The sequence below is a fragment of the Balaenoptera borealis genome (genome assembly GCF_965194805.1).
Source record: "Balaenoptera borealis genome assembly, chromosome: 1".
Taxonomy (NCBI): Eukaryota; Metazoa; Chordata; class Mammalia; order Artiodactyla; family Balaenopteridae; genus Balaenoptera; species Balaenoptera borealis.
This window is the reverse complement of record NC_138860.1, coordinates 171,484,230-171,502,775: the sequence shown is the minus strand read 5'-3', so window position 1 is coordinate 171,502,775 and position 18,546 is coordinate 171,484,230. Positions and strand designations below refer to the sequence as shown.

Genomic DNA, 18,546 nt, shown 5'->3' with positions numbered 1-18,546 from the left:
AGCCTATGTACATGGAATTCTTAGTAGTGGCCCTTTGCCTAGACAGAGACCGTGAAGCTATAATTAACACTAAATTTACAGTAGCAAATCAAGCTTTAAAACAAATTGTCCTCCATTTATGGGGACTAAGATGGTATGTAAATTTGTCAGTTGTCCCCCACTTAATTATTTGAAACCACAGTCCTTAATTAGAAGATGCAACAACATTATTAAAAGGCTGTCACAACCCCGCCAGATGAAAACTGCTGACCACAAGCATGTAGACCCCAAATCAGCTGAAACCAGAAGATGGGTGATGCTTGAAACTTCACCTTGATGCCAACCAATCAGAGAATTGTCCATGAGCTGATCATGCACCCTGTAGCTCCCTCCCTCACACTGCCTTTAAAACCTTTGTCTCCTAACCAGCAACTTGGGAATGGTTTTAGGATATTAATCCACCGTCTTCCCAGGTTGCTGGCCTCCTGAATAAAGCAACTTTTCCCATTAAAAAAAAAAAAAAAAAAAAAAAAAAAAGGCTGTCACATAACATTGGAACTCACTGAATGGCTCTATATCCTGACTCCACTTGCTCAAAATAAATACAGGGAAATTTTGTTATAACTTCTCTTTTTAATGAGCGAAAGTTAACCAGTGCCAAAGCTCCCTGGTTAGGTACTTCTGTAAGCTGCAGTAGTTTCAAGTAGTAAATTATTAGGTGGTACTGAATAAATTCAGGACAGTACTCCTAATGGCTTAGAGCTGTCTAATCTCTTCCCAGATAGTTTGTTACTACTTTCAAGAGTCTTCAAACATTTAGGAAAAACCATAGTCTTTAAAATGTTAAGTTGAAAATAATTTAAGTTTAATTTGTGATTTAAATTTGTAAAATATATGTTTGTATTTATGCACAGGTATCTGTGGTTGGTGGGATTATGGGAGATTTTCTTCTTTTTTTTTTTCTATGCTCTTAAAGATATTTTCCAAATTTTATACAATGAATGAATGATTTTTATAATCAGAAAAACTTCCTGAAACAATTGTGTTCTAAAGCCGTTAGATGGGATAGAGCAAGGTAGTCATCCATGCTGAGAGGCAGTCTGGCTGGGGATATTGGGGCCTAAGCAGGGTGGGGAGCATGTTCATTGTGGGGGCCAGCCTGGCAGGAGAAGTCAGAGCTCAAATAGGATGAAAAGGCAGTCGTGTGGACACGTGGTTGTGGTTATCACAGGCAGAGCAGAGTGAGAAGGGCATCCATGTGAGGGTAAGGCCTGCAGAGGGCATCCCTATGGGATGGTACCTGATACAGGTGTTGAAGCCTGAGCCTGGTGAAGAAGATGTCTATGGAAGGGGTAGCCTAACACCAGGAGTCAGAACCTGAGTGAGGTAAGGAGGACTTGTGTGGGGAGCAGCCTAGCATGGAGAATTCAGAGTCTAAGCCAGTGAAGAGGGCACCCACGTGGAGGAGGGGTCAGTGGCAGCAAAGAGAGATTGGTTATGTACAGGGGGTTGATCAAATGAGTCAATGTATTGTATTAAGGATAATGGGAGCCAGGTTTCTGACTGTCAGTAAAGGGAGATACAAATTAGAGTGAGAGAGAAATTAAAATGAACCCTGTGGTATTGCATCAAAACTGGAGGGTTCAATGTAAACTCATTGTTTCCAATAGATAGATGGATGGATAGATAGATGATAGATAAGTAGATAGATAGATAGAGATGTAAATAGGTATACACACACACACACACACACACACACACACACACACACACACACGCATACTCACATACTCTGACTCTACGTTGTGCCAGAAGGAGGTGCTCAAAAAATGATGGGAAATGGTCAGAGGGACACAGAATCCAGCTTAGAAAGGCTCCCACTAACCAAATCTGGGACGATTTAAGCACTAAAATAAATAAGGAAAATAATTGATTATATTACATTGAATAAGCTGAGAATCCCTGAGTCCATACTGATATAAATGAGTGAATAGATTAAAAGTTTGACAAGGAATAGACTATTTCCAAATACATTCCCACAGAATATTTATTAATTACAAAGAGGTAAAGAGGAATTTCATGGAAGAGAAGCCCGGCAGACATTGCTGATCAAAATGAACATCTCCTGGAAGAGACAAATTGAAATCATGTTCCCCCTGATAGGATGCAGTGAGAACACAGGGTCACTTCTGTGATATTCCTGTGAAAGATGCATAACTTATGGGGTCAATTTATGGAGAAACATCAGACAGGCCCAAATTGAGGGGCATTCTATAGAATAACTGGCCTATAATCTTTAGAAGTTCAAGATTAGGAAAGTCAAAGAAAGACTAAGAAACTTTTCCAGACTGAAGAGGATGAAAGAGAGATGAACTAAATGAAACTCCATGAGGCTTAACTGGATTCTTCTGCCATACGGAATATTTTGGAAACAACTGGGTAAACTTGAATGGGGTCTGAGGATAAGATTGAAGTAATGTATTACTGTTTATTTCCTTGTTTTCAGAGTCCTGTGGAGGTTATGTAGGAGAATGTCCTTGTTTGTAGGAATTACACACCAGAGTACTTGGGAGTGATTGGTCATCAGGTTGACAATTTGCTCTCAAATGGTTCAGGAAAAATTGTTTGTATTGTAGGTAACTTCTAAGTGTGTTTCAAAATTTTTTTAGTTATATAAAAAAATGTTAAATGCAAAGCATCAACCAAACCTCAAATATAAATATTATTTTCAACTAACAAGGAAAGTCATAGTTTTAAAGATCTCTTCTTACCACCTGCCCTTAATACAATTTTTTTTTAATTTAATTAATTAATTAATTTATTTTTGGCTGTGTTGGGTCTTCATTTCTGTGCGAGGGCTTTCTCTAGTTGCGGCAAGCGGGGGCCACTCTTCATCGCTGTGCGCGGGCCTCTCACTACCGTGGCCTCTTTTGTTGCGGAGCACAGGCTCCAGATGCGCAGGCTCAGTAGTTGTGGCTCACGGGCCTAGTTGCTCCGCGGCATGTGGGATCTTCCCAGACCAGGGCTTGAACCCGTGTCCCCTGCATTAGCAGGCAGATTCTCAACCACTGCGCCACCAGGGAAGCCCAATACAATTTTAAAGCATGCTTACTTATTAGAAAAGCATTTAACTACATAGTTTGAAATTTAAATCTGTATTCAAATTGATTGACCCCGTTAATGTCCCTTAGAGTTGGAGGAGTATGGGGAAGATTTCATCATGATTGCTTCATTTAATGTCTTAAAACTTGTCTTCAAATTCAAGTGATTAAAATTATTTCTGTTTTATGAGTTGCTTATGATGTACCACTGTACCATCAGAAACCTAAGCGTGCAATAATAATAAACATTTATATTTTACAAAGCAGTTTCACAAGCATTATCTCATTTTATCCTACTAGTCACATTCATTCATTCAGCAAAGATTAAAAAAAAAATCATTGCCTATACTAGTCTCAGGAAGTAGGTATTATTATGCTTCTTACTTTATAGTTAGGAGACTGAGGTCACCACTCTTAAGTTCAGGAGCCAGGATTCCAGCTGCAGTGATGTGACAGGGGTCCTGGCTAAAGCCTGCTGCCCTAAACTGAGTCATAACTTGCCTATGACCATGTAATCCCTCCATGCTTGTTTCTTCATCAGCAAAGTGAAAGTGTTGGACTCTATAATCTTCAAGCTCCATTCCAGCTTCGAATCCTAAAATTCAAGCCATCAATAATACTAACACTAACAACAACAAAGAAAAAAAAACCAAAACCCCATAGAATGGGAGTAACCTTAACTAGAAAAGTACATAATTTATATGAGGAAAAAAAAAACTACAAAAATTTCCTGATATGTTTTTAATGACTTGAATATACAGACTTGTATATGTGTTTATTTTCCCATTCTCCTTTTTTGTGTTCAATTTCAGAGTCATTAATAAAGAGCATTCAGGTATGATGGTTTAGCGCTTGTGGAAGGAAGTTTTTATTCTGAGATGCAGAGTCATTAACAAGTCTGCAGTTTCTTTCCTGAGATTTTTTTTTATTGGGGGGGGTGTTATTCCAGGGAACCCTTTGTTCTTTTTAATGAGGATAAAGACAGATGGGTTTGGAAGAGACTTTCTCTTGTTAAATGAATAGGTCACTGCTGCTTTATATAGCTTGAGGCTGGCAGTCTTATGGGAAATAGACATTTACATGGTTTTTCCTTGGGGGAAAAACCCCCCCCAATCAAACCATGTTTGATTGGTCTGAATTGCACAGCACTAGGAGTAATATTTTTTTCTTCAAAGCTCAGCATAACAGCTCATGAGCACTTTTCAAAAGAGAAGAAAGTTATAAAGGAGAAGGAAAGACTGTCACAGTGAGTGTTTAGACAGTGAGGCTGATTGTTTTCAAACAAATTTAATTCATTATATGCCTAGTAATGAAGACATCTTAATAACAGAGAAAGCAGCCCCATTATCTACATGCCTCTATTAACCAATTTATTTTGTTTAGGTTAGTGGGCAGGACACCATCTGTTACCAGAAATTTTCTTTTCATCAAGCCTGCCCCCATTAAGAATCCCCAGTTAAGCAACTTCAGCTGCCCTCCTGTTTAATTTCCATATTAACTCAATTCAGGGATAGGGAGAGAAAAAGGCAGCTAAGAGGATATTGTAAGTTGTACCATGCCCTCAGAGGATTTAATTTGGTCACCTCCTTGGCAAGATAAATTAGTGGGAGGAGTTTATGTGTGTGGGAGAAAAGGGCTAAGGAGAGGGAGGGGCAGAACTGATGGTGGATGAGGTAGCTTTAAAGAAATTTAGTAGGTTTTTATTTTTTAACTTTTTTTTTCTGATAGCTTTTTGGTGACTTTTTGTTTCTCCAAGGTCTCTTTTTCCAAGGCATATTTCAATTATTTAGACACAGGTAGTGATAAGAGTCCTTTTCCATACATAATAGGCTACTTTTAGGACTATGAAATGTATCTACATACATATTGGTATGTATATGTTTATATGTTTATATAAAGTACAAGTAATATACAAATGTTATTATTGTAAATGTTGACACTGTGACACTGAAAGTCTTTTTGTTTTTCTTCTATCAAAGGTCCATGACTCCAGCTCAGGCTGACCTGGAATTTCTTGAGAATGCCAAAAAGTTGTCTATGTATGGTGTTGACCTTCATAAAGCAAAGGTAATGGTAACTTTGGCCTTTATTAATATGCATGTATCAGACCTGTGTCATATAATATTTCTTACCAACCTTTATCTGGGGTATTACAAAACGTTCAGAGGAGATAGTAATTCTTGTTGGAATTTTGAGTCTATCAGTTGAACCAGTCGAGTGTATTAAGTGTATCAATTGAATTGCCCTTTTACAATTCCACCATCAGAATGAAGTTTCACACCTAAGCAACTGTAAGGATCAAAAGATATAGCACCGAGAGCAAAAGAAATGATAATTTCCTAAAATGCAGATACATTTGAAAATATAGAGTGACAGTGAGACATGTTTCACAGAAAACATCACCTATATCAGAATCACCCGGTGTGTTTATTAAATATGCAGATTCCTGAGCTCCTCCCAGATTTACTGAATTACTTTGGAGGAGAGACTAAGTCTCCAGATTTAATGAATATCCCAAATGATCCTCCTTCATGCTTGAATCTGAGAATCATTGGCGTAAGGTAGTGGTTCTCAAAGTGTGGTCTCTGAACCAGCATTTAGCATCGTCTAGGAACTTGTTAGAAATGCTCATGTCAGGTCCCATCCCAGTCTCACTGAATCAGAAACTATGTGGGTGGAGCCCAGCAGTGTGTTTTAACAAGCTCTCCAGGTGATTCTAATGCACACAGGAGGAACCACAGTGGCTCATTTGAGAACCACTGGGTTAGGGATTTGGAAACTTGAGCTTTCATCCTAGTTCTACCTAATACAACCTAACACAATGAATACTTAAGGGATGTCGCTTGACTTCTCTCATCTTCAGCTACTGAAATGGCCGGGGAGGTTGAGGAGTCTGTGAGAGAAAGAAAGGGCTCAAGGAATGATCTGAGGTTCATTTAGAGAAATTTAACTAGGATGCGTGATGGGGAATCAAAACCATGTCCAGTGAGAAACAGGCAAAGGAATAGGGATACTTAACCCACAGAAGGGAAAGTTTAGGAAAGATATAATGTCAGTCTTCATGGATTTCAAGGATTAACTTGTGAAGTAAAGATTTTACTATGGCTCCAAGATATAACACTAGAGCCGGTAAAATGAAAACTGCAGGGAAATACTTTTCAGCCCAGTTGGACAAATTGTCTCACAGAGCTATTTCAAAGATGGGATGGGCTACCTCAGAAGGGATTGAGTTGTCTATCACTGGAGATATTCCAGGTTAGGCAGAATAATCACTTGGTAGGAATTTAGAAAAGGACATTCAAACATTTGGCGGGTAATTGGACTAAAATGACCTTTCAGGCTTCTCCCAGCCTGCATATCTGTATCTGAAGTTTCTTCCTTATTTACATTCTAATAACTAATAAAATTTCATTGCATGTTAGTGAGTTTTCTTAAGATGTTGCTCTGGATTGTTTTGGGCTGGGTACTGTAACTTCTGTGAATCTCAAAAGTAGATGGTAAGAAGATCAGATCAGGTCCAGAACTGAAATTGTTAGGTTTTGCTTCTCAATTTCTGCTGGAGGCTGGTGTCAATTCAGTAATTACCAGGATTACATGAGGAGTCAGGCAGCATATTTCTACAGCAAATGTTGTAAAGCAAATTGTTTCTCCAAAACATATAGTTAAAAGAGAGATGTAGTTGTACCCACAGCCTTTAAAAACTTAAGGGGCCATCTTCTGGGAAATTCTGTTATGTAGTCATCGAATTGAAGCTGAATATAATTTCTTCTTCTCTCTATTGTGCTTGTACATAACACACGTAGGCACTAATATGTTTCTTTATACTCATTTTGGGAAAAGGAGCAGTCTAGAAGCATATAACTCTGGTTTTTTATTACTTATCTAAATAAATGGTTAGCTGTAGAAATTAACTCAGGTGAAATTTATTTTCCTTGAATTACAGACATAGATGATTAATATTATATATTTAATTAAAATTTTTTCTTTAATAAAAAGGTGTGCAAATATGGCTTTATTGGTAACTTACTGTTCCTTTTTGACCTGAGGATAATATTTATAACTTACTATACTTAAAAAAAAAACTTACTATACTTAACATCAGTAATTATAAAAATCTGAGTTCTCTCATACTGAGTTTATAAGGAATAGAGTCAACTCCTATACTTATCATGGTTTTTGGAGGGATGACCACTTTATCATAGAAAAACAAGAATTATAGTTGTGCATGTATATTTGGTAGTATGCATAGCCCTATGCCCTGGCCTCCAGGAAGTCCTGTGGTCTGCTGACTTAAACATACATGTATAGGACATGCAGCTACCATAGCTACCATAGTAATTATTTGCTGACTATGATAATGATAGGTTTGAGTACTTCAGAACTGGGAGACCAAAATGCCTGCCCTAGGATTTTCATATACAGACAGGCATGGTAAAAATAAATTAGTGTCTCTTTTTGAATTATTAAGGGAAGCCTTTTTGGAGGCTGCATAGGCTCAGTTTTATGAGAGGAGTATTGTGAAGGTAGATGAGGTGCAAGCCGAGTGACATTTCACAGTGGCTTTGAGGGGTGGTGATGGTGGCTGTATTACTCCTCATAGCAGTCGATTCCTTCAGTGGGTAAGATGTGTGTATGTCCATGTTTCTTGGACAAAAGAAAAGCAGATGTTCCCTCAGTCACTAATAATGAGCGAAATAATTGATAGTAGTGGTTGAAGGTTTAAGCTTAGTGTATGTTGTTACTAAAATACCTTGAAATTTCCTAATTTATCAACCTACATGAATCAAGATTTTTATAAATCTGAAGCAAAGAATTTACTAATATTTGCCGTAATAAGTTATGATTAATAATGTGGGCAGGTAACAAACTCAGTGTAAACACTTACTGAGCATGTTGTCAATAACAGTATTTGGAGTGATACAGCAATAATTTAGATACAGTTTCCACCCTCAAGGACTGAATTTTAATTTTTTTCTAGTTGTTTTCCTCATTATAAAGGTGATATATTAATAATATATATATATATTATCCATACATAATTGTATGTGCCTAGAAAATAGGATAATCCTGGAAATTATCAAATCAGTACTGGTTACTGTTAAAGAGTGTGGGAAGAGGAGGGTAGATTTTTTAAAAATTTTACACATTTCTGTATTGTTTGAATTTCTTACATACATGTGTTAGTTTTTTCATATTTGAATGCTTTTTAAAAGATAATACATGTTTATTGTAATTGGAAAGTATAGAAAACTGAAATGAAAAGTTGTTCATAATTGTACCACCTAAAGAATGCCATTATTAACATTTTGGTGTATTCATCTTTCTTCTATGTATATTTTTTATATTGTTGGAATCAAATTATGTATGTAATTTTATCCTGCTTTATTTTGCTTAATGTTACAGCATAATTATTTTCCCATTTATCTCCCAAATTCTATTTAACTGTTTTAATGGCCACATTGTATTTCACTATATGGATGAACAATAATTTAACCCTAATGCTAGGATACTTAGGTTATATCCAGTTTTTCACTCTTATAACATTCTGAACATTATCATGTGTAAAGCTTTTTCTGTGATTTGAATGAATTCCTTAGAACAGATTATAGAAATAGAATTACTGAGTCTGATTTGGACTTTTTAAAGATATTTGTGGTAGGTAATAACATTGATTTTTAAATGTAGTATAGTAACAACATTTTTACATAGACCAAATAGTCCCATGGGTTATGGTTGTTAGGTTAAACTTTATTTTTCATTGTATTCTTTGTAACTGTATTTGGTTGTTGATATCTTCAGATTGTCTAATAATAGTCGACTATGTTGAGCACTTTGCTCAAAACTGAAACACTAACGCTTTTTTTCCTCAGGACTTGGAGGGAGTGGATATCATCCTAGGTGTCTGCTCTAGTGGCCTTCTGGTTTACAAAGATAAGCTGAGAATTAACCGCTTTCCTTGGCCCAAAGTGCTGAAGATTTCTTACAAACGTAGCAGCTTTTTCATTAAGATTCGGCCTGGAGAGGTACAGAATTCGTGTTTCCCTTTCCTCCTGAATCAAACACAGACCATGTCTAAAACATCTCTTCATTCCTGTTTTCCTTGTTATGTCATCTATGAGGTCTCTCTATAGCTAACTATTTAGGTGCTGATATTTTGTTTCCTAATCAGTCCCGTGATGCTTCTTCTCTTCCTTCCTATTTGTTTTCTGGACAGTTCTCTTCATGTAGGTAAATGTACCATGGCCAAAAGTGAAATTTGGATTAATAAACTTGTTCCTTGTTTACTCCAGGTAAAAGCTTGGTGGAAAATATTTTTAAATTAAGTAGCGTGAGATTTTTAAATTGTGGGGTTAAATTACTTATGTTTCGTACCACCTTACCTTATATAATTATTTGTATATGTAGGTTCTAGTAGTTACTGGGAATGTGTCCTAGGGTCAAGTTGTAGATTTTTAGTAGAGTTGGATTGTTCAACTTTGTACCAGATAACTCAGTTACTAGTTGGTGGTCAATTTTCAGAATATACTAATGCTGGCCAAATTTAACTTTTATATTAAAGAGCCATCATGGTATAGCAGAAAATTGTTCAAGTAGGAATTAAATTAAAAAAAAAAAAGTTCTAGTGCCTACTCTGCCACCTACTAAGTAAAAGACCCTGGATAAATCTAAAGTGTTCCTTACCATTCAAGGGGAATAATACCTGCTCTGTCAAGGTTGATTTGAAGATCAAATGAGATGACAGAGGCAAAAGCTCTGAACAGGAAAGCATCGTACTAATGTAAAGAGGCTTTTTTGTGTATATATCACCATCTGCTGGTGAAAAATGGCTCATTATTTGAACATGGAAATACCGAATGTGCAGCCTTAAAATTTCAGATAAGGATTATCACTGAAGCATTTATTTATACCATAGTTATTTACCTGTGCCTAGCAAAAGTCAAAGAGTTTCAAATCCAAGAGTCATTCAGTCAACAAATATTTATTGATGGCTTTCTTTGTGTCAGACACTATTCTAGGGGCTAGGAACAGTAAATATCAATAGAAGAGTCCATCCCTCAACAATCTTTTTTTTTTAAACATCTTTATTGGAGTATAATTGCTTTACAATGGTGTGTTAGTTTCTGCTTTATAACAAAGTGAATCAGTTATACATATACATATATCCCCATATCTCCTCCCTCTTGCATCTCCCTCCCACCCTCCCTATCCCACCCCTCTACGTGGTCACAAAGCGCCGAGCCTATCTCCCTGTGCTATGCGGCTGCTTCCCACTAGCTATTTTACATTTGGTAGTATATATAAGTCCATGCCACTCTCTCACTTCGTCCCAGCTTCCCCTTCCCCTTCCCTGTGTCCTCAAGTCCATTCCTCAACAATCTTACATTTTAATGTGGGAAGGCAGGAAAAAAAAATATATATATATATATATATATATGATAATGGAAGTCCTTGGTTTCTTTAAATGTTAACTATATAATATATACTAAAAATGCAAAATTCTTACTTAAGAAAGCAATAAAGAACAACAGTTGGATTTTGAGAGGTGTAGTATAGTATTGTGACTACAACAGATGATTCAGAAGTAGCGTGGTGTAGTGGCAACCATGAAATTCTGGTTCTGCCACTTAATAGCTGTGAGACTAAGCAGGTGACTTCTCTGATCTCTGTTTCTTCATGTGTAAAAATATAGATGATACTGTCTGATCATAGTGTTATTGGCAATAATAGGCACTAGAAGTAAATGCCAGTGTCCTTTCCATCTTATAAAGTATGCTTAAGGCAGAAAAAAAGAGGCAAGAGACTAGCAGGACAGTGTTTCCAGTAGCCCTGGCAGGATGTGGTTTACTTCAGTCAAAGAAGTATCTAGATAAACTAATGATCAATCAAAGAAAAAAAAAGGCATTTAATAATTCAATAATCTGGTTTGAGCCACAATCTTTAGTTCCTATTACTAAAAACGATTGCATAATAATATTAGTTGATTGGAGGAATCACCTGCTATCCTATTCCCTGATTATTGAGTAGTCTAGTGTCCTAAATGCAGGCAGTAACTAAGGAAGAGCAGTGTCTGGACAATCAAAATGTGACTTAATTGTGTCTCAGAATAATATACAGTGTATATGTGTGTGTGTGTGTGTGTGTGTGTGTGTGTGTGTGTGTTTCTGAACAAAATAAGATGTGTAAATGATATAAGATGCATTCCCTGGCTTCCTTGCTGTGGAAAAAACCACTCTCAGTGAGTAAATTTCTTTTGGTAAGTAGGAAAAAATTTCAGATGATATTTTATGTCCTTAGACTAGTAACTTTCTTTTTATTCACAATGATCTCTTCTGCAGCACCATATTTCTCTGGTCCTGCATCACTGTAGTTGAATAATACTTTATGTTCCATGTTTATTTGTGCATTTATAGCAAGAACAGTATGAAAGTACCATCGGATTCAAACTTCCCAGTTACCGAGCAGCTAAGAAATTATGGAAAGTCTGTGTAGAGCATCACACATTTTTCAGGTATTGTTCTCACTTAAGTATTTTTCAAGGATAAATTATTTATGCATGTTTCTATTTTAAACCTGCTATTGAAATTTCCTTCTTTGCATGGCTGGCCGTTTTTTATTTAGCTCAGGTAAGATCATCTTAAGCAAGATAAAATGAGTCTAGTTCTCCTCCTTTGGGTTGAAAAACACTGTCTTAACATTCCCAGAGCACCTTTCTGTGTATGGTAGAAGGAGGAGGGAAATGAGAAATAGGAACCTGTGTTTACCAGAGGCTCTGTGATTGCCCTACTGGAGCTAAAACCAGTCCTGTCAGGAAGAGGTACCCTGACTTACCTCCACATGGAATTTCTCTAAGGAGTGCTTAACTACCTTCTGTGGGGCTCTTATACTAGAAGGTTAAAGATGTGAAGCTGATCGTTATCTTGGTTCTAATCAACCCCAGAAAGGGAGCACAGAGAACCATCTTTGAAGCACAGTTGTATCAGATAAACAGAAGACAGAAGAAAGTTTCATCTCCTTTGCTTTTCACGAGGACATATAATTAACCCCTTGTGTTCATTTACTGAGCATTTTCTGTGTGCTTACCCTTTGTGTAGGCACTGTACTAGGCATTGGGAAGATATCACTAGATAGTTCTAGTCCCTGTCCTGATGGAACATAAAATCTAGCAGACAAATAATTACTTCTGTTGAAAGGAGAGCCAGCTAGTTGTCAGTTTGCCTTTTTAAGAAAATATCTTTATTCTAGAAAATTGCACGTATAGCACAATGAAGAGAATAGTGTAATGAACTCCTCTGGTCCCAAACTCCACCTTCAACAGTTAAAACCCCAAGGTCAATCTTGCTCCATCTATATCCCCACTCACTCCTTCCTACTACTTCTCAGATTATTTTGAAGCAAATCCCAGACTTTATGCCATGTCGTTCATAAATAAACTTGACTCTTTAGGAATGGGTCTCAAGAGAGAGAACCACAATAACTTTTTCTTCTATTTGTAATTTCATATCATACTTAGCACTAAAGAACACTGGACAGAAAGACAAGTCAGGGAAAATAACATTTCAATTCTCATTTCAAATAAAACATGAGGCTACACCTTATATTCGATTAAAGAATCTTAATTATTGTCATTAAGATATTTGTTTATGTTTTCATCATCTTCTTTAAAACCAAGAAAACAGAGTTTTAAAAGAGGGTGAGGAAGAGTAAAAAGAGGTTTTTTTCCCTTTTCTTTTAATTGAAGTATAGTTGATTTACAATGTTGTGTTTGTTTCAGGTGTACACCAAACTGATTCAGTTATACATATATATTTTTTCAGATTCGTTTCCCTTATAAGTGATTACAAAATATTGAGTATAGTTCCCTGTGCTATATAATAGGTCCTTGTTGGTTATCTGTTTTATATATAGTAGTGTGTATATGTTAATCTCAAACTCCTAATTTTCCCCTCCCCCCCAAGAAAGAGTTATTTTGAATGTTTAATATCTATGGTATAGGTTTCAGCTGCAGCCAATGCATTTACTTGTAGGATAGCATATTTAAATCCATTGCATCAAAATAAGAGGATATATTAAAATGTAATTCTTCATTACATAAAAGAAAGCATTTGCTGAATTAAACTACCCCAAAGAGAAAAAAAATACTCTCTTTTTGGTAGTATTTGATGTAGCAATTTATACATTTATTCAGCAAATATTTATTGAATGCCAGATTCATGCCAGGCGCTATGCCAGAAGTGAAAACACAAAATGAATAAGTCATAGTTTTTATTTTTTACCCAAAGAGAGCTCACAGTCTCGTAGTGGAGACCAGCACATAAACAGATTGTTTCAATTCAGTGTAGTAAATGCCATGACAAAAGAGAGCACAGGGTACTGCTTAGAAAGAAGACGGGGTTCCTAACTGAGTTGAAAATACACCAAATATCCTATTAAATAGGACTTAATAGGCATTGAATACCAGGCATTGAGTTTGGAGTGCATTTGACAAAATTATTATTCTACGAGAGGGGAAAAAGAGCTCTGGGCTTGAATACCGTGACTGCCCAACTTCTTAACAGCTATGACCTTAAGCAAGTAACATTTTTTGAGGTTCAGTTTCTTTTATCTATAAAATGATGAAAATATTACAGGGGTATAGTGAAAATAGTACAGTGCTATAAAAGCATTTTGAAAACCATAAGACCCTACCTATAGAGATATAAGATTATATCATTAATATAAGCCACAAATAAATTATACATGTTGCTTTGAGAAATGACAGAATTAAAATAATGATTGCTTGATTGGAAATTTGTCTTAGTAACTATAAGGAAGCTGTGAGAATTGTGAAACTTTTTAATACTTGATTTTGTCTTTAATCTCACAACCTCATTAGAGTGAGATGATATATATAACATATGATTATCATGTTTTTTCCCCCCAGACTGACATCTACAGACACCATTCCTAAAAGCAAATTTCTTGCCCTGGGATCCAAATTTCGATACAGTGGCCGAACTCAGGCTCAGACCAGGCAAGCTAGTGCTCTGATTGACAGGCCTGCCCCACACTTTGAGCGTACAGCAAGCAAACGGGCATCCCGAAGCCTTGATGGAGGTTTGTATTGAATATTAATGATTTCTTGTTATCCTAACTCTTTAGAGAGAGATAAAGGAAGAATGGTTATCAGATGTGATCGGGCACATTCAAACTAAGTACAGTTATCTATAAGAGAATCAAATTAAAGAATCTCAGTGATAAAATGAAATGGATCTCACTAATTGTCGAATTTAGTGGAATCATCTTAAGAAAAGGAGAACAGAGGTTCAGAGAGAGTAGTAACTAGATCAAGGTCCCACTGCTGGGAAGTGGTGGATTGAACACCACTAGAATTGGAATTAGAATTCAGAATCTCTACCACAGGGTGAAACCTAATGTAGTATACTGAGCTAAACCCCTCTTGAACATTTTTAAATAGTTATTTTTCAAGTAGAAAAGAGGGAAGGGGTCTGCCTCACTAGTGCAATCACTGAAAAAGTTTAGATCATTTGTCATGTGTCAATTATAGACCAAAAAAACAATCCTATTACTGGAGTGTCTAAATTTTGTTTAAATAAAAGAGGGAGGAAATAAATAAGTTTCATAATTGTATATACTGACAGAAGATCTGTTTCAGTTTTTCTAAGTTTAGTCTCAAGGATTTGAGAGCATTAGCATTACTGAAATGAATAGGCCACATTCAGTTCTTTTTTTTTTTTTTGGCCCTGCCATGTGGCTTGCAGGATCTTAGTTCCCCTACCGGGGGTTGAACCCGGGCCCCGGCAGTGAAAGCACCGAGTCCTAACCACTGGACCACCAGGGGATTCCCAAGCCATATTCAGTTCTTTATGCAGCTAGAAAGAGGTGGCAAATAAATAAAAGTTCAGAAGGCTGTAACCAAAATAGAGTATTGCTGATTGCACCTCTATGCTATCTATTATAAAAGCAAGGTGCATGTTACAGTAGTTACAGGCTTCGGTTCTGGAATCGGACCTGGTTCCAATCTCAACCACTGCATTTATGATCTATCTTCTTGGGCGAGTTACTTACTCTATCTGTGTCTCAGTTTTCTCATTCGTAAAATGGGTATGATGATAATATAATATTACCTCAAAGAATTTTCATGAGAAAATAAATGAGATGATATGCTTGGCACAATGGCTGGCACTTAATGTGACCCCAAAATATTAGCTGTCATTAAAATATTGTTAATATTCTGGCCGCAGCATTATTATTTTGTTTTGTATCATCCAGAACTATGCTGCCGTATTCTGGTTTGTTGCATTATGGGAACATATATCAGAAATACCTAGCTCACTTTAAAGGAATCAGGAATGGGTCAGCCACACTTGGAAAAGAAATCACCTAAGCGGTAGAACTTTCGTGCTTCCGTACCACGAGTCATGCTTCTTTCTTTCTGACGTTTCTCTACAAGGCAGATTGTAGGCTTTGTTTATTTACTCTTCATCACAACACTAGGAATTAAGCTCTCGAGATTAAATAACTTTTCTTAAGATATGATAGCTGGTAAGTGGATTGGAGTATAGGTTGGTTTAACTCCAAAACCCATGTTCTACCAGATACTTACTTACTTACTTACTGCTTTGTTCAACAATTTATTTTAAACTTCTGTGTGTCAGGTATTGTTCTAGTTATTGGGGATACAGCTGTGAACATACAGACATGGTTCTGCCCTCATGGGGCTTACATTCTATGGGTAGAAACAAACAAAATGAAACAAGTTCAGATAGTGATAAGTGCTATAAAGAAAATAAAGCAGAGTAGTGGGATGGAGAGTGTCTGTGGATGGGGAGATTGGGAAGCTGTTTCAAATTGAGTGGTCCGCTCTAAATTTAGAAGGTTCCTCTGAGGAGCTTCATTTGAACTGAAACCTGAATTATGAGAAGGAGCCAGCCATCCCCAAATCTGGGGGGATAAACATTCTTGAAGAGGGAGTAGCAAGTACAAAGACCTGTAGGTAGATGTGAGCTTGGCATGTGTCTAGATCAGTGCTGTCCCATAGAACTTGCCATGCTGATGAAAATCTTCTATTTTGTGACGTCCAGTTTGGTAGCCAGTAGCCACATGTGGCCATATGAACTTGAAATGTGACTGTGAAACTGAGGAACTCAGTTTTAACTAAACCTAAATAGTCACACGTGGCTAGTACAAAGATCTACTCCACTACAGGGGTAGTAAAGCAGAATCTTGGTGAAGTCTGTTGCAGGATCTGGGTGAGAGCTGACAACAGTTTGGACTTGAGTATTGGCGTTAAAGACAGTGAAAACTGGTCAGGGATACAATTCAGAAGTAGGGCTGACAGACTTACTGGTAAATTAATTGTTGGAGATGGTAAGAAAAAGAAAATCAAGGTTTATTCCTAGGCTTGATCATTTAGTACAATGGGAAAGTCTGAGAGAGGAGCAGAGTTTGGGGATGTAGGAAATCAAGACTTCTCTTTTGGACATGTTAAGTTTGAGGTATGATCACTCAATCCTCCTATCTGCCGTATTCATATAACAACCTCAGGCATCTCTTTCTTGTCTGGTAAATCACCCTACCTCCAGTTTATCTTAGTTTTGGGGAGTTATTATTCTTATTATTTTATCCCCATTTTTCAGTGAGAAAATTAAGGCTGGAAAGTTTAAGCAACCTGTTCAAGATCTCACAGCTAGTAAGTTCCAAAGCTTGAACAAAAACTCATGTCTGTCTGATACCATATGGCTTCTTCCACTAAATGAAATTTCATTGTTATATAGATACTATGCCTGATGTATCTTTTCTCTCTAATAGCAAAAATAACCAACAATTCAAGGGTTAGTGAGCTTTGGTACTTTGAACAAATTAGAAAGCTTTACTTTTTTTTTTTTTTTTAACATTTTATTTATTTATTTTTTAACATCTTTATTGGAGTATAACTGCTTTACAATGGTGTGTTAGTTTCTGCTTTATAACAAAGTGAATCAGCTATACATATACACATACCCCCATATCTCCTCCCTCTTGAGTCTCCCTCCCACCCTCCCTATTGCACACCTCTAGGTGGTCACAAAGCACCGAGCTGATCTCCCTGTGCTATGTGGCTGCTTCCCACTAGCTATCTATTTTACATTTGGCAGTGTATATATGTCCATGCCTCTCTCTCACTTCGTCCCAGCTTACCCTTCCCCCTCCCCGTGTCCTCAAGTCCATTCTTTACGTCTGTGTCTTTATTCCTGTCCTGCCCCTATGTTCTTCAGAACCATTTTTTTTTTTTTTTAGATTCCATATATATGTGTTAGCATACGGTATTTGTTTTTCTCTTTCTGACTTACTTCACTCTGTATGACAGACTCTAGGTCCATCCACCTCACTACAAATAACTCAATTTCGTTTATTTTTATGGCTGAGGAAAGCTTTACTTTTAAAGATGCCTCTGTTCTTTGTAGAAATAACATGTTGACTGTCTCTATTTTTCTAGCTGTAGAAACCTCACAGTTCAATTCAAGATTTTAAAAAAACTTGATGTCTCTGTCTATTCACTAATATTGGCCAGTTCTTATTAAATTATACACTATGTTCCTGGGAGGAAATCTCCAAAAATTTGTCTTCAAATGTTGTAGCAATGTTTGAGTTTCCAAAACTAAAGCATGTAAAACAATTCTAAAGGAAGAGAGTCAGAGCTTTGGTGCCTTTACCATTAGTATCACAGAGTTTTGGGAGCTTAGAAAAGTTTTTTTTTTTTTTTTTTAAAGTTCATGGCAACCCTGCATGGAGCTAGTCTATTGGTGCCATTTTCCCAACAGCATTTCCTTACTTAGTGTCAGTGTCACATTTTTTTTTTTAATTTTTAAATTTAATTTAATTTTTTTTTTATACAGCAGGTCCTTATTAGTCATCAATTTTATACACATCAGTGTATACATGTCAATCCCAATCGCCCAATTCAGCACACCACCACCCCCACCACCCTGCTGCTTTCCCCTCTTGGTGTCCATAGGTTTGTTCTCTACATCTGTGTCTCTATTTCTGCCCTGCAAACCGGTTCATCTGTACCATTTTTCTAGGTTCCACATATATGCATTAATATACGATATTTGTTTTTCTCCTTCTGACTTACTTCACTCGGTATGACAGTCTCTAGATCCATCCACGTCTCTACAAATGACCCAATTTCGTTCCTTTTTGTGGCTGAGTAATATTCCATTGTATATATGTACCACATCTTCTTTATCCATTCGTCTGTCAGTGGGCATTTAGGTTGCTTCCATGACCTGCCTATTGTAAATAGTGCTGCAATGAACATTGGGGTGCATGTGTCTTTTTGAATTATGGTTTTCTCTGGGTATATGCCCAGTAGTGGGATTGCTGGATCATATGGTAATTCTATTTTTAGTTCTTTAAGGAACCTCCATACCTTTCTCCATAGTGGCTGTTATCAATTTACATTCCCACGAACAGTGCAAGAGGG

The 18,546-nt window shown here is 36.8% G+C and overlaps 1 protein-coding gene across 32 annotated transcripts in view; it reads left to right on the top strand.

Moving 5' to 3' along the window:
* EPB41 (erythrocyte membrane protein band 4.1) overlaps positions 1-18,546 on the top strand; it is a 202,946-nt gene that overhangs the window by 109,276 nt on the left and 75,124 nt on the right. For all 32 annotated transcript variants that reach the window (XM_082347467.1, XM_082347478.1, XM_082347489.1 and 29 more), the window contains exons 8-11: positions 5,060-5,147; positions 8,951-9,103; positions 11,492-11,589; positions 14,002-14,174. In XM_082347467.1, coding sequence (XP_082203593.1) covers positions 5,060-5,147; positions 8,951-9,103; positions 11,492-11,589; positions 14,002-14,174 — 512 coding nt within the window. The remainder of the gene's footprint in view (positions 1-5,059; positions 5,148-8,950; positions 9,104-11,491; positions 11,590-14,001; positions 14,175-18,546) is intronic.